Raw genomic sequence first — 13,740 nt, 5'->3', positions numbered from 1 at the left:
AGTTCCAGGAATGTTATTAGGTCTCTATCCCGGGACTGATCCCAGGTATAATTCCAGGACATGTTTGTGTTCACACAAAAGGCTCTCTGGAAATTTAATAGCAATTTTCTGAGATCAACACATGGTGCGAAGGGCTATTTTGTCTCAAACTCATCTCCGCTCTCAGCAGTTTTTCAGTATTTTAAGGCAAAAGTGGTCCTACACAATAAGTGCAATCATTTCAGACAAGGCCTGCAATCAACTTCCTCTACAAAAATTCCTCCACACACTCACTCTTCCTCTGTTCATATTTTCAATTGCGTGTGAAAGATTAAATAAGCCACTAGTGAATACATCAAAGTGACAAAACATATGTACAGCCAGAAGTAAAACTGAACACAGAAACGTGCTGTCAGCTTATGTAAATGAGGGTTATTTGACCCATTAATCCTTAGATCAATCCGAAGGTCATAATCCTTATAAACCTTACAGGTAATTCGTCATTGAAACATCAATATGATCCAGTCTCATTCTGGCTTATGGTGGCATGGGATTTGCTTTAACTGCTCTGAATACAAAATCTATTATTTTTCCTAGTTATTATTTCGGCTATTAATAAGAGATATCAAATTTAAGTAAACACATTCATTGTAGATATTTGCATTGACACAAAATCCTCCATACATTTCATATCACACACCCCTCCATCCAAACCTATAAATGATAACTATTATACAGAACTCCATCTTAGCTTGCATTTTCCTTTTTTAACACATTGAGCACTGCAATATAACTGAACTTCTACAAAGAGTTTAGTCTCATATACTCACCGTCCTTGCGGTAATAAGTGATCTCCACCTTGCGTTCCTCCGAGCCCAGCAGAGCCTGTGCTACCTGCGCGATGGCATGCCGTTTCGTCAGCTGTCCATGTAGGAAGTCGCAGGTGCATGGCTTCTGCATGATGTCCGGCCTGGAAAACCCCGTCATTTCGCAGAAGGCATCGTTACAGTAGATGATGGCACAGTTCTGGACACGTGCATTGGCTATGACAAATTTCTTGTCTGTAGAAAAGAGAGTTAGATCAATGTTACAGATTTTATGCATATACAGACATTTATATAAACTGACTTGCGTTGCATTTAAGGTATACATTTGATCAGATTCAGTATTGTACATCCCATAAAACCTAAGTTCTTGGTGTTGCTAGTGGCATGCTCTATATACGATCAGAAGAAAATGTTACAATGATCCGTCACTGGGGCAGTAAACTGAATATGAATATGTAATATTTAGGTACAGATAAGCATACATTTGGTAGTAATATCATGCACCTTTGAGGTAGTAATATGCACTATTTGGTACCAATATGTACTTTTGAGGTACTCATATAAACTCATTATGTGCAAAAAGCTATTTGTTACCATATTTTACTGACAGTTTACAACTTTAATAAGATCCTTTTGGCAGTGCATACCTCTTCATTAAAATATAGGGGTAGATTCTTTTGCAATGTGTATATAAACAAAGTCTCTTTCTACCCAAAGAACCATTCAGTCAAAAGTTCATAGAAGAACCATTTCTGTCTTGCACTCTAAAAATGCTGGGTTGTTTCAACCTGATTGGATATGGACAAACCTAACTACTGGTTTAAATGAATCAAGAAAATTTTTATATTTGACCCAACTATTGGAACAACCCAACATATAAGTTTGTCCATATTTTACACAAAAATGCATAGTTAAAAAGAAAGGTTCTCAAAAACATTTTTTTGTTCCCCAAAGAAACTTTCAGTCAATGGTTTTTTCATATTCTAAAAAAACTATTTTTACTACGAAGTGAAAATAGGAAGTGAAAATGGGTTGCACAAAGGTTGAACAATTGTGCAAGTTCTTTAGCCTGACAAGACCATTTACTTTAAAGAGTGCTGGTTAAAATAACCCAGCATGCTAGACTAGAAAATTGGTGTTTATTAATCAATTAAAAGATTATGTGAATGCTGGTGGTTCTTTGTACAGTAGTATCACCTAGTCAAATGCCCTTGTCAACAAATGACCAGAAGTGCATTATGCTCTCATATTAACACATTTTGCCTTGTTAAATTCAACTTAAGACCATACTGTTTCTGTCATTTTGGTTTAAAAACTGCCTACTTCTTTATAAACAGTAAATAGTGCCTGAGGTGCTGTGAGTAACACATAAAAATGTCGCAAATGCTGAATAGATCCTGGCATGCAATTAGCAGAAACACAGGAGAACATTGACAGTCTCTTCCCTAACAGCTCATTGAAAGTCCAAACACCATCCAAATCTATTGCCCTCTTCACCACTTAACTAATCAATGAAAAACAGCAATTAGTCAAAGGTTATAAATCAAAGTATCTACTTCTAAATGTACACATTAAGGAAAGAACTGGTGCACATATTGCTGCAATAAATAAGCATTGTAAAGAAAAAGAAAGGAATGTTAGGAATGGAAATGTGATGCTTACTTTGACCCTCGAATTTGCGAATTATAATTCCCAGAAATGTATTTTGCGGCGCAACGTGACCCCGTCGCACCGGCATGATTGACGTCCGTTTGTGGTCGCGAGCCGCCTGATCGCGCGCCCCTTTGAATCCGTCTGTGAATGAGCTTCACGAGCGCAGCACGAGGAGACGTGTCTCTTTGTGTGGGGTCATTCCGGCGGAGTGTTTTCCTTATTCCCACCGCTCCCGTTCACGATAAATTCCCGCTTTTCGTTATTCATTCCCGTTAGCGTCCGTTGTTTGAGAGGTAAGACACGAAAACGAGGCGCTCCGCGAGGCTGCGGGTTCGAGCAGCATCTGAAGCGAACTGAAAGCCAGCACTGTGAAGAAACTGAGAGCAGTGACGTCCGTGTCTTTCCGCGAGGGGCCCTCGCGCGCTGCGCACGACGCCGTGCGATAAGAGGCGCGAGCTGGAGGACGGCACAGTTCACTCAGATCGCTCCCCGCAAACCACGTCAAACATGAAAGCACGTGGGGTTTCTTTTACCACCTTCAGGATATCAATGTCAGTGAACTTAGGTGCGGCCGGGAACAAATTATACAGGTGAATTAAAGACTTATCTAGAGTTATAAATTAAATAGTGTTTACTGCAAAGATGCAAACTTACCGTGTCACAATTAAATGCATTCGCGGTAACTCGATTCGTATATTATCGTTCGCACGTGTGGTAAAAATGTGGGACTGTCCATGGTGCTGGAAATATTCCTTGAGGAATAAGCTCATACAAGGAACTTTGACAGACATAGAAGAAAAATGTTTCTGTAACTTAGTTGGTAGAGAATTGCGTTAGCAATAGAAAGGTCATGGGATCGACCACTAGATCACACATATGGACTGTTTTAGTAGTAACAACATAAACGAGCGGATTTCGTGGAACAAACGTAACTTCCGGTAGACTCGTAAAGAGTCCTTTTAGAGTAGTTTTTTCTGATAACAAGCAAAATAAACATTAAGTAGATTTCATTAGTTTAAATCATTGCTAAAGCGTCTCAAAAACTACACTGAGCTAATGTAACTGTGTAAAATGTTAACTAGAGATCAGATGCCAAACACTGCAGTTCAGACACTGGCCAAACCATTAAACATAGACCGGAAGTTAAGTTCCGCCCTGACGCGAAACCGCGACAACGCACCGTGAGTCTGATGAACCTGTCTATAAAGAATGATGCTAGAATAGTTGCAATGAGTATATATAATATATATAATTAATACAAATCGTTTAAATTACTAAATGTTATAATGACAATCACATAGCAATGCTGACATTGCGGGCACACACATCGAAATTCTGAGGCAAAAAATATCCACTTCTCGCCGCATGGTTGTAGTATGTTTTTACTAAAAACTGCAATAAATACGTGAAGAATAAACACTGGAAGCGTTTGATTTTTTTTGAGCTTTCAACCCGGAGGTGTTTTTTAGTTCACAGCAACTGTTTGAAAATTTGTGTCACTTTCAACCGATAGGTGTGCTTCCACTAAACTTTGGACTCTAATGAAAGGTAGGTGGACATGAATATATATCTTTTATCTTGGTACTGAAACATGGTACTCTAAATCTAGAAGAGGAGAATGTATTTAAATAAATCATGGAAATTTGGTAGTCACATTTCTAATAGACTACAGTGAACGTCCTGTCAGAACATCAGAACTGCAGGCATCATTCTAAAAACCATGGTTACCATGGGTCTGATGCCCATTCCAACTAAAACAGTAAATGTTCATGATTTAATTTGAAAGAACTAACAAAAAAACCTTCTGTTCAAATTTCATGCAAATATCCGATAAAATCAGAAAGCAAAACCATGTAAATAAGCACCATTTTCGGTTACACACCTTCCATAGACTTTCATATATAACTTTTTCCTCTGATTTTTAATATTAAAAATATCATTACTTTCTCAATCCTCAGAAAGTTATCTTTATCAAAGGTATGTAAATGGGGATTTCTGCTCTGTCTAGTCATGTGATAAATTTGGAGCTTTGGGGTTTTTGAAAATTGTCATCATACCTACATCAAACGGTCTCACATCAGTGGCACCCACCAATATTTAAAGGACTTCCACTCACATTTTCTATTTCATATTCTAGACCTTGGTATAACTAAATATATATATTTGTTCTTCTAAATATCTTTTAGTTACTTTATTTTAATGCTTGGTTTGTCTTTTTTTGAATTAATGTAAGGAGATTTGTTAAAGCACTCTACCCTCAACCCAGCATTGGGTCAAAGAGGGACGAGCCCAGCCTGCTGGGTTGTAATTTAACCTATGCTGGGCACTTTTAACCCCAAATTCTGAGTTGTTTTAACCCATTGTGGGGTCAAATATACAATGTTCATGGTTAATTTCAGCCTAGCTGCTGGGTTCATCCATTTTTGACATAACCATTTTTGAAAATAACCCAGCATTTTTCAGAGTGTAGTTTGCCCTGGGCCCTGATTGAGAAACACTGATATTTTTAAATATAATAAATAATTATAATAAAAATATTAACACCTAAACATTATTAAAATATAATAAAGGGCCTAATACCATAGTCAGGTAAATAAATATGCACAAACAGCACATGCATTTACATGCTTTCATCCTCCTTCTCTAACCGTAACGCTACGACATCACGTCAGCACTTTCCACTATTTTAACGCTGACTGGTTTACTGCACTTAAACATTTGTTCAGGAATCATTAATGCGTCTGCTTGATCTCTGATGTCAAGGAAACATTGAGCAAACCACTGAGGGCTGAGATAAAGGGAAATATTAATTCAGTGCTGCCATCTATTGGTGACAATGAGTATTACTGTAAATAATTGGATGTAACCATTATTTCAGAATTGATGGGGATCATGTGAAAGTTCAAGAGTAGCTGTTGAACAATATTGATCCGAATAGTAGTATGATGTGTGCCCTTTAATGTCTATAATGATTCTGTTAACATGGACGCATTGATTTTAGTTCAGGAGTCAAAATGTTTACTCTTAGAGATAAAACTGCAAGTTTTTATTGACCTGAGGGCAGTGGATCTTAACCTTTATGACTTCAAGGCCCCCCCATTGTCCACAACAATATTTAAAGCCCTTCACCACAATTACAATTTCTAGTATGGGTTAGATTAGGCAATTTTTGTATTAACTTCCTCTCCTCTTTAGCAATTACAGAGTTTATGGTATGTATGTGTGTCTGTGTGATGTGTCAGGAGTGCTTTGGAACATACTGTAATATAAATCAATAAAGTGATACTATAGAAGCATCTACTGTAAACTAGTCCAGCGCCTTATGAATATTCAGTTTGATCATCAATATTCAACTGCATGCATCAATATTCACAAGACTGAAACTTAGAAAGTGACACAGACCCCTGTGGTAATGTCTGCTTGGCTGTAATGAAGAGGATTGTTGGCAACGTGTGTAAGTGTGCGGAGACATGTTTATATAACGTGCAGTCATGTGTCCATGTCTATATTATATGTGCATGTATTAGTCAGTTTGACTTTGACATATTGCTCTTTTATCTCAGCTGGTAGAGCCTTGTGTTGACAGCACTAAGGTTGTGGGTTTGATTCCAAGGAACACAAATAGGCTACTGATAAAATGTATATCTTGAATGCAGCTTTGGATAAAGTGTGTGCCAAATGTGTAAAGGTACTTTAAAAGTAAAATGAGAGGTGGTACGACAATGTTTTTACTTAATGGACCTTTTACATTTTATAAAGTTCTCACATTTTTTTATATGCACAATTACTTATGAACAGACAGACAGCTAGACAGACAGATCTATCTTATCTAAAGTTTGCGGTTAAATAAATATTTACTGTGTGTTCCAAAGAAACCTTACACAGCCTCTTAGATTTCGTCTTCCAAAACATTATCAATTAAACACAGCCTCGGTCCCACACGTTTCTTAAGCACTGTTTTGGTGGTATGTCGGTATCACTGAAACACGGTCTGACATCTAACCTCTACGCTCAAGCCGATACCTGTCTGGTGGTGACAGTGTAGAAGCCAGAATAGAGTTTATATGGTTTAAAGAGATTGCTTACATTAGTAACAGACATGTATACATTATTATACATACATAGGTATAATGTATGCAAATGGATTTTTTTTGTCTGGGGACTTTTATCCACACATACTTTGACTACAGCTTACTATTAGACACTTATCTATGTGTTGTTTTGGAAGGAATCTTTCTAATAAAATTGCTTAGAAACAATCTGATATCAGATTAATGAGATATAAAATATGTCCAATAGCAAATTGATTTCCATTAGTTAAAGGAATGGTTCAGAAAAAAGAAATAAAATTATTTGATTAATATTTAATTACACTTATGTTGTTCCAAACCTGTATAAATTATTTAAAAATTATTATTTTATTAAAATAATAAAAAAAATCTTTCTGTGGAAGTCAAAAGTGCCCCAGATCTGCTCGGTTACAAACTTTCTTCAAAATATCTTACTTTTTATTCAGCAGAAAAAAAATACATTTATGCAAGTTTGGACCAATTTGTGGGTGAGTAAATGATGACAATTTTTCATTTTTCAGTTAACCATCCCTTTAATATTATTCACAGTAACATGTTTCACCATTTTTAACAGCAGATGGCAGCACATTTACATCTAATATACTAATCGTATTATAAGTCATGTTTGACAAACCCTTTAAAGTGCATTTAGTATTTTTTGTAGTTACATAAAGAATCATGCATTTATAATATAAATGTTAAATTTAAATGTTAATATAAAAACAATAAAGAATTTAAAAATGAAAAAATAAAATGTTTTTTTTCTGTTTTACATTGCGTGGGTCACCATATAAAGACATCTTCAGGTGATGACTGTTTTAATACTAACTATATCTGTGTAAGCTCACTGTTATTGTGTATTTATGAAATAAATGATTAATGACTGCAATTAGCATTTCTACAATTACACAGTTATTACCTACGGAGCCCCTAAGGGGACATGGAGCAAAAATTAAATAAAGTTTAGTTTCGTATGCGCACGTGATACTTTCGTAACCTAACTTTTAAAAAACTGATTTTGTACAAAACTCATCGATCTAAAAAACGCAGTGTCCCTAATTGGCCAGCTACTCTGTACGTTGTGATTGGCCTGAATACCTCTGATGTCAGTAGGAAATGTGACACTCCTTACCATGTTTGAAAGATTCGGTCACAATGCAATGCTAATAGGAGTTAACTTACAGGCTGTGAGTCCAAGTGGGAGGAATTATGATAATGTCGGTCTTGTCTTCATCACCAATCCCAGGAAGTAAACTGTTGCCTACAATCCGTGTGTTTGTTGTAGTAAAAAAAGAGATTAACGTTGGAAACGATAACTCGCATCATCAATTACTTTGGGGTTTGTACCTTAATACACACTGACACATCAAAGGAAATGTAAAATCGTGAATCGGACAATAGTTGCTCTTTGAATAGTTTTTGAACAGATCGTAACTTTTTTTTAGTTAGTCTAACATAATCATAGGTTCTATTAAAATATTGTCTAATTAATAAATAATGAAGATTGTTTAAGTAATTAGTATGATGACATTAACTGTTTTGGTTGCACTGTAGGAAGAAGCAAAGCCACAGGAAGAAATCGAAGACATCTAAATAATTCAGGATTAAGGTATTTGCTTATCCTTGCTTCATTCGCAACATTTCAAACAAACAGGCATAAACACCCACACACAAGACCTGCACTTTCATTTGCACTTAAGAGTTAAATGAATTATAGGCTTGTTTTTAATTATAATTAAAATGGATGTTTTCGCCCAACTTGCTTATGACAATTGACAATTATATAAAATTATTATATAAATAAAAACCATTTTACAAAGAATATTTAAAGAGAAGATTTTATTGAAACAGTTTGATTGATTTTTCTTTTTTAAGAGAGAACATATAATTAAAAGCCGCCTACAGCAGTTACAGACACGACAGTCCAACCTTATTTTCATCAAGGTGAGGAAAATCATTTGTTTTATTTTAGATTTTATTAAGCCACCAACAGTGGTTCTGTTGTTTAGGATATTAATAAAAAAATGAAAAACACTGTATTTACTTTGCATGCAACTGGAAATGCTAAACTGTATCTAAAACTATTGTGATTATGTTGTTAAAGGCGGAGTGCACAATTTCTGAAAAACGCTTTGGAAAAGGGAGTCGGGCTGACTACCAAAACACACTTGTAGCCAATCAGCAGTAAGGTGCGTGTCTACCAGAGTCGTATAATAACAGAGTTACGAAACGCTTTGATCTCGCCGCCGCGCGGTCACGTGATTCATGTAACGTTCTACAGTTCCAAACCAAGCAGGGCTGTCAATCTGTTTGTATAGGTTTTCAGCTATTTTAGATAAATATTAGCTTGTAATGGGAATTGATCACTATACTTACTATGTTTATAACGTTTTTTTTACTAGGGAGTGATGGAAATACAGTAAATCAGTTAATAAAGATAAACAGTTAATTGTGACCCAAAGATAACTGTGGTTATCTATACCAACTACAGCAACACAGTTTATCTTTTATTTTTTTAGCAAAATATGGCTATATAAATGGCTATCAATCTGCTAAAAACATAATTCCTACACTTTTACTATATTAAAATCACAAAAAAGATCGCCAACGCGGTTATTTGTAACAGTGAAGCATAACAGAAACACACTAAATTCATATTTAATTGTATTTATAGTACACATTAAATGTTAATATAATTATACATGATTTTCGAGGATACATCACTCGTATTACTTACCAAACACAATGAAACACATAGCAGCATTGTGAAGCAGTGTGACTTTCTTATAAGGCATTTAGCTTGTCGCTGTTGCCCCCTATAGTGTTACTCGTAATATATAAAAAAGATAAGTATAAAGTAGATGGCCACCAGTAATAAAATATTAAACCATTTAATCTATATTATTCACACATTATACACAACTCATTAAAATATAAAAAATTTACTAGTTATTATTAACGATAATCATTACCTACAGCAGAGTTCATAAAATATCACTGTTGACTATATTAATGAAATGTCCGAAAATGTAAAGAGAAAAGATAATTTCATCGATTTACCAGCAGGTGCCATTGAAATGAATGGGCTTCAGTGCTGCGTTTGGAACTATGCGTCACTACCGGTCACTACATGAAACGCTGTTACTTCCGCATTCCATTCTTACAACGGACGTTTATACCATGGTCTATTTAAATACTCGATTCTGATTGGCTGGAAGGTGTGCATTAAAACCATTTAATGCACAGGTAGTTCCAGTCAGTTTAATTACAGTTAGAAATTAATCTGCTACTATAAACATTGGTAACCATAGTAACACAGTTACTCTTGCAGAGAGAGAGAGAGAGAAACATAAGTGCGTCTCTCTTTAAAGTGTGCAGGTTTTATTTCAGCACTACTTTATTTAAAGCGGTCGGAGTGCGAGCCTTAACTTAAGAAAATGACCCTCATTTTTACCCGTCTGTTAAAAAATTACACTGTAAACATTAATTACAGCTTTAACTTGGCAAATAACCAAGGTATAAGCGGGATAATCCACGGCTAGCCATGCATTAAGGGGTTTTAATGCACTTCGCAGAGACAACCATCCTCCGCTACGCGTCGGGTGGTTTTTCGCCTCTACGTCGTGCATTAAAACCCTTTAATGCATGGCTAGCCGTGGATTATCCCTTACCTATGTGAGTGTCGTAACTCTATTATTATACGACTCTGGTGTCTACTAACCAACATCGTTGCCTAGGTTGCGTATGTGTGGGGCGGGTCTATCAAAAGATTCTATTGGGGTAGGGCGTGTTTATAGGTGATTTCAAATATCAATTTTAACACATTGTTTTGTTTTAAACTATTTATTGTAAACATTATGAGTCATTTTGTGTTGATTTTGTGTTCAAATAAATAAAAGGGACAACAAAAGATGTATTAAAACAACACAAAGTGTGTTGTTCCAAAAATAACACAGAGATGTGTTATTTTAACACATTAGTTTTAAGAGTGTATATAGACAGTGTTAGCGTCAACAACATAAACAAATGACTTGGGTGGCCCTCTAGAGTAGATTATTTCTTATAACAAGCAAAATAACATTACTACAACCTAAACTAACATTTCTTTGTAAAAAAGGGACACTCCACTTTTTTTGAAAATATGCAAATTTTCCAGCTCCCATAAAGTTAAACATTAGATTTTTACAGTTTTGGAATTCATTTTGAAAGTTGAAACTATTGAAAGTTACCAAGGGGACTACTTTCGGCCACTGTGTAATATCATTGCACCTGCTGCAGCCATGGTACAGCCGCAAATCCTTTATTATTATGTCGGAATGAGAGTATAGTTCCTATCATCTGCTAGAAAATCACAACTTTTCATTTTCCGTCTGTCTTAGTCACGATGTTACTACAGAAGAGTCAAGTTTTAAATAGGAAAAATATCGAAACTCTTTGGTTATTTTTGACCGCGATTCTAATGGTCTAATCGGATTCAATGGATTGTGCTAAGCTGTTCTATTATGAATAACTTTATATGCGGAAGTCTACGAGAAGTTAAGTCCACAACAGCTGTTTGTTTATGTTGTTTCCACTGAAAACGTCCAATCTGTTACGTCCTACCCGCTCTGGTAAAGTTAATCGATCAGCTTGGTCATCTGCATTTTCTAAATCAGATTGGGCTCATATTGATAAGGTAGTAAAGACGATATTAACTCGTGTCAAAATTGCACTGTGAGCTAATCTTCAAAACATGGTAAGAAGCGTCACATTTCCAGCTGACGTCAGAGGTATTCAGGCCAATCACATCATACTGGTAAACTAGCCAATCAGGGACACAGCGCTTTTCAGAACGATGAGCTTTGTAACAAATCAGAGCGTTTGAGGAAGGCAGGGACATCTGGAGCAACAAAAAATGGGTATCTGGAAAATAATGTGTTTTTTGAACAATAAACCACATGAACTTAATTACACCAAATACACAAAATAACATTGTTTTTTTAGCAATGAAATGGTTTATTAAATGCTCTTTAATAAATGGGGGACTACATTGAATATTTGTACTTAAATGATGAAAAAATCTATTTTGCCTAACATCTATGTCCTACAAAACTACATTGGTATAGACCAGTGTTTTCCTGCCATTCCCCACTTTGGAGGTAGGGAAAATGCTTCCAAGTCTCACCTGTCCCCAATCGCCTCAACAAAATGGTAATCAAGTAGGCTTTAAGTTTAACTGTTGAAATTTATTTAATCAAATCATATTTTTAAAACATAACAGCATTAAACACTTCCAATAGAGAAAAAAAAGGTGCAAATGTATTATCGCTTTGCATCAAATAAGACAAAGTAAATAATAATAATGCAACTGTGTTCGCATTTTGTCTCTAACAAAAGTCATCATTCTTTCTTTTCGGCTGGCTTTTTGGTTGATTGGGTCCAGTGTCTGTCTTGGTTTTTTTTGCTGGTGCCGAATCTCCAGTTCTCTCCCTGTGTTACAAACTTATCCATTGTTAACTTTTATACCCGCTACCGCCTATACCGCCTCTCCACATTAAAGTTTTTGTTCCGCTTCAATTAACATTCCACCGTTCATTCATTCTTATAGGCTATGGTTCCAAGTGACATTTTCTCCACAGTCTGATGTTGTTTTAAGTTAGACTTACATTTAAATGTGTAGTTTTGAGTGTATGATCAATAAATAAAGGAATTAATAGAGATAGGCACAAATTTCCTTCCTTTGTCACGCCCCACTTGTAATGTTTCTATTCCCGACCAGAGAAAAACTGCTGAGGTGAGGGTGAATGGAAATTTTTATTTTTGGGTGAACTATCCCTTTGAAACTAATGGTGACCCATCACAACACTTAAATGATAAACTTTTTCCCAAAAACATTCATAATTTAAAATCCAAATGTTGCTATTTATTCAAACTAAATGTTCATGAACATGTCGTATGTCATGTGTCATATGTTTTGCAGCTTAGTTTCTTATATGGACTGTTTTTACATGTAGTGTGATGCGATAAGCGTCTGGTCCGAACTTTACTTCTGGTTTCTGTTTGTTTAATGGTCTGACTATTTGCTGAAACTGAACTCTTAAACAAATACCTCGTCGAAAATAACATATGTTTTAGGTTCCTATGTAATCTGTGTGTTGTTTGTTTGGCTTATAAATAAAATACTTTAAAAGGACTTTGTTGTTATTTATTCCTCGCAGAGTTTACCGGAAGTTACGTGATGACCACGAAAGCCGCGTGTTTATATTGTTACTGCTGAAACCGTCTATAGATTCTATTTTATTAATGAAATCTGATTATGAACTCATTCAAAGGCTCATTTAACACGCTGTCAGTGAAACAGACTTAAAGGAATAGTCCATTTTCTTAAAAGAAAAATCCAGATAATTTACTCACCACCATGTCATCCAAAATGTTGATGTCTTTCTTTATTCAGTCGAGAAAAAATGATGCTTTTTGAGGAAAACATTGCAGGATTTTTCTCATTTTAATGGACTTTAATGGACACCAACACTTAACACTTAACTCAACACGTAGCAGTTTTTTTTCAACAGAGTTTCAAAGGACTATAAACGATCCCAAACGAGGCATAAGGGTCGTATCTATCGAAACGATTTTATTTTTGACAAGAAATATAACAAATATACACTTTTAAACCACAATTTCTCGTCTAGATCCAGTCCTGAAAGCGTCAGCGTGAACTCACGCAAAACGTCATGACGTCAAGAGGTCACAGAGGACAAACGCGAAACTCCGCCTTAGTGTTTACAAGTGTGTTGGAAGAGGACCGTTCCGACGTCGTTGGATGTGGAATGATACTAATTAATGTCTTTGTGTCAGTTTATTGTTTACAATGGTCCGCAAATGTGCGTTTTATATATGTAACACGTGACCTCCCTACGTCACTACGCATTTACGTTAGGTCGCGCTGGACCGGATCTAGACGAGAAATTGTGGTTTAAAAAATTAAAATCGTTTCACTAGATAAGACCCTTATACTTCGTTTGGGATCGTTTATAGTCCTTTGAAACTCCGTTGAAAAAAAAACTGTTACATGTTGAGTTAAGTGTTAAGTGTTGGTGTCTATTAAAGTCCATTAAAATTAGGGATGCACCGATACCACTTTTTTGGAATACGAGTACGAGAATGAGTACTTGCATTTCAGTACTTGCCGATACCGAGTACTTAATAAAAAAACATGATTTAAATTTACA

General features: G+C 35.6%; 1 protein-coding gene and 1 long non-coding RNA gene across 8 annotated transcripts in view; one reads left to right on the top strand and one right to left on the bottom strand.

Moving 5' to 3' along the window:
- The window catches only part of kcnh7 (potassium channel, voltage gated eag related subfamily H, member 7), a 57,631-nt gene extending 54,797 nt beyond the window's left edge, over positions 1–2,834 (bottom strand). For 5 of the 7 annotated variants that reach the window (XM_065240260.2, XM_065240261.2, XM_065240262.2 and 2 more), the window contains exons 1-2: positions 2,469–2,825; positions 810–1,040 (exon numbers count right to left, since the gene is read on the bottom strand). In XM_065240260.2, coding sequence (XP_065096332.1) covers positions 810–1,040; positions 2,469–2,544 — 307 coding nt within the window. In that variant the 5' untranslated portion in view covers positions 2,545–2,825. Of the gene's footprint in view, positions 1–809; positions 1,041–2,468 lie in introns of all 7 variants that reach the window. The other 2 variants (XM_065240263.2, XM_073815361.1) reach the window with 2 other exon arrangements.
- Positions 2,835–2,920: 86 nt separating this feature from the next.
- On the top strand, positions 2,921–8,475 carry LOC135717927 (uncharacterized). Its single transcript, XR_010520455.1, has 3 exons — positions 2,921–3,049; positions 8,084–8,138; positions 8,405–8,475. It is a non-coding gene; the product is annotated as an uncharacterized lncRNA (long non-coding RNA).
- Positions 8,476–13,740: the final 5,265 nt, after the last annotated feature.

Source organism: Paramisgurnus dabryanus, chromosome 7, assembly GCF_030506205.2.
Source record: "Paramisgurnus dabryanus chromosome 7, PD_genome_1.1, whole genome shotgun sequence".
NCBI classification, from domain to species: Eukaryota; Metazoa; Chordata; class Actinopteri; order Cypriniformes; family Cobitidae; genus Paramisgurnus; species Paramisgurnus dabryanus.
Note: the sequence above shows the minus strand (reverse complement) of the source record. Positions and strands in the feature narration are given on the sequence as shown.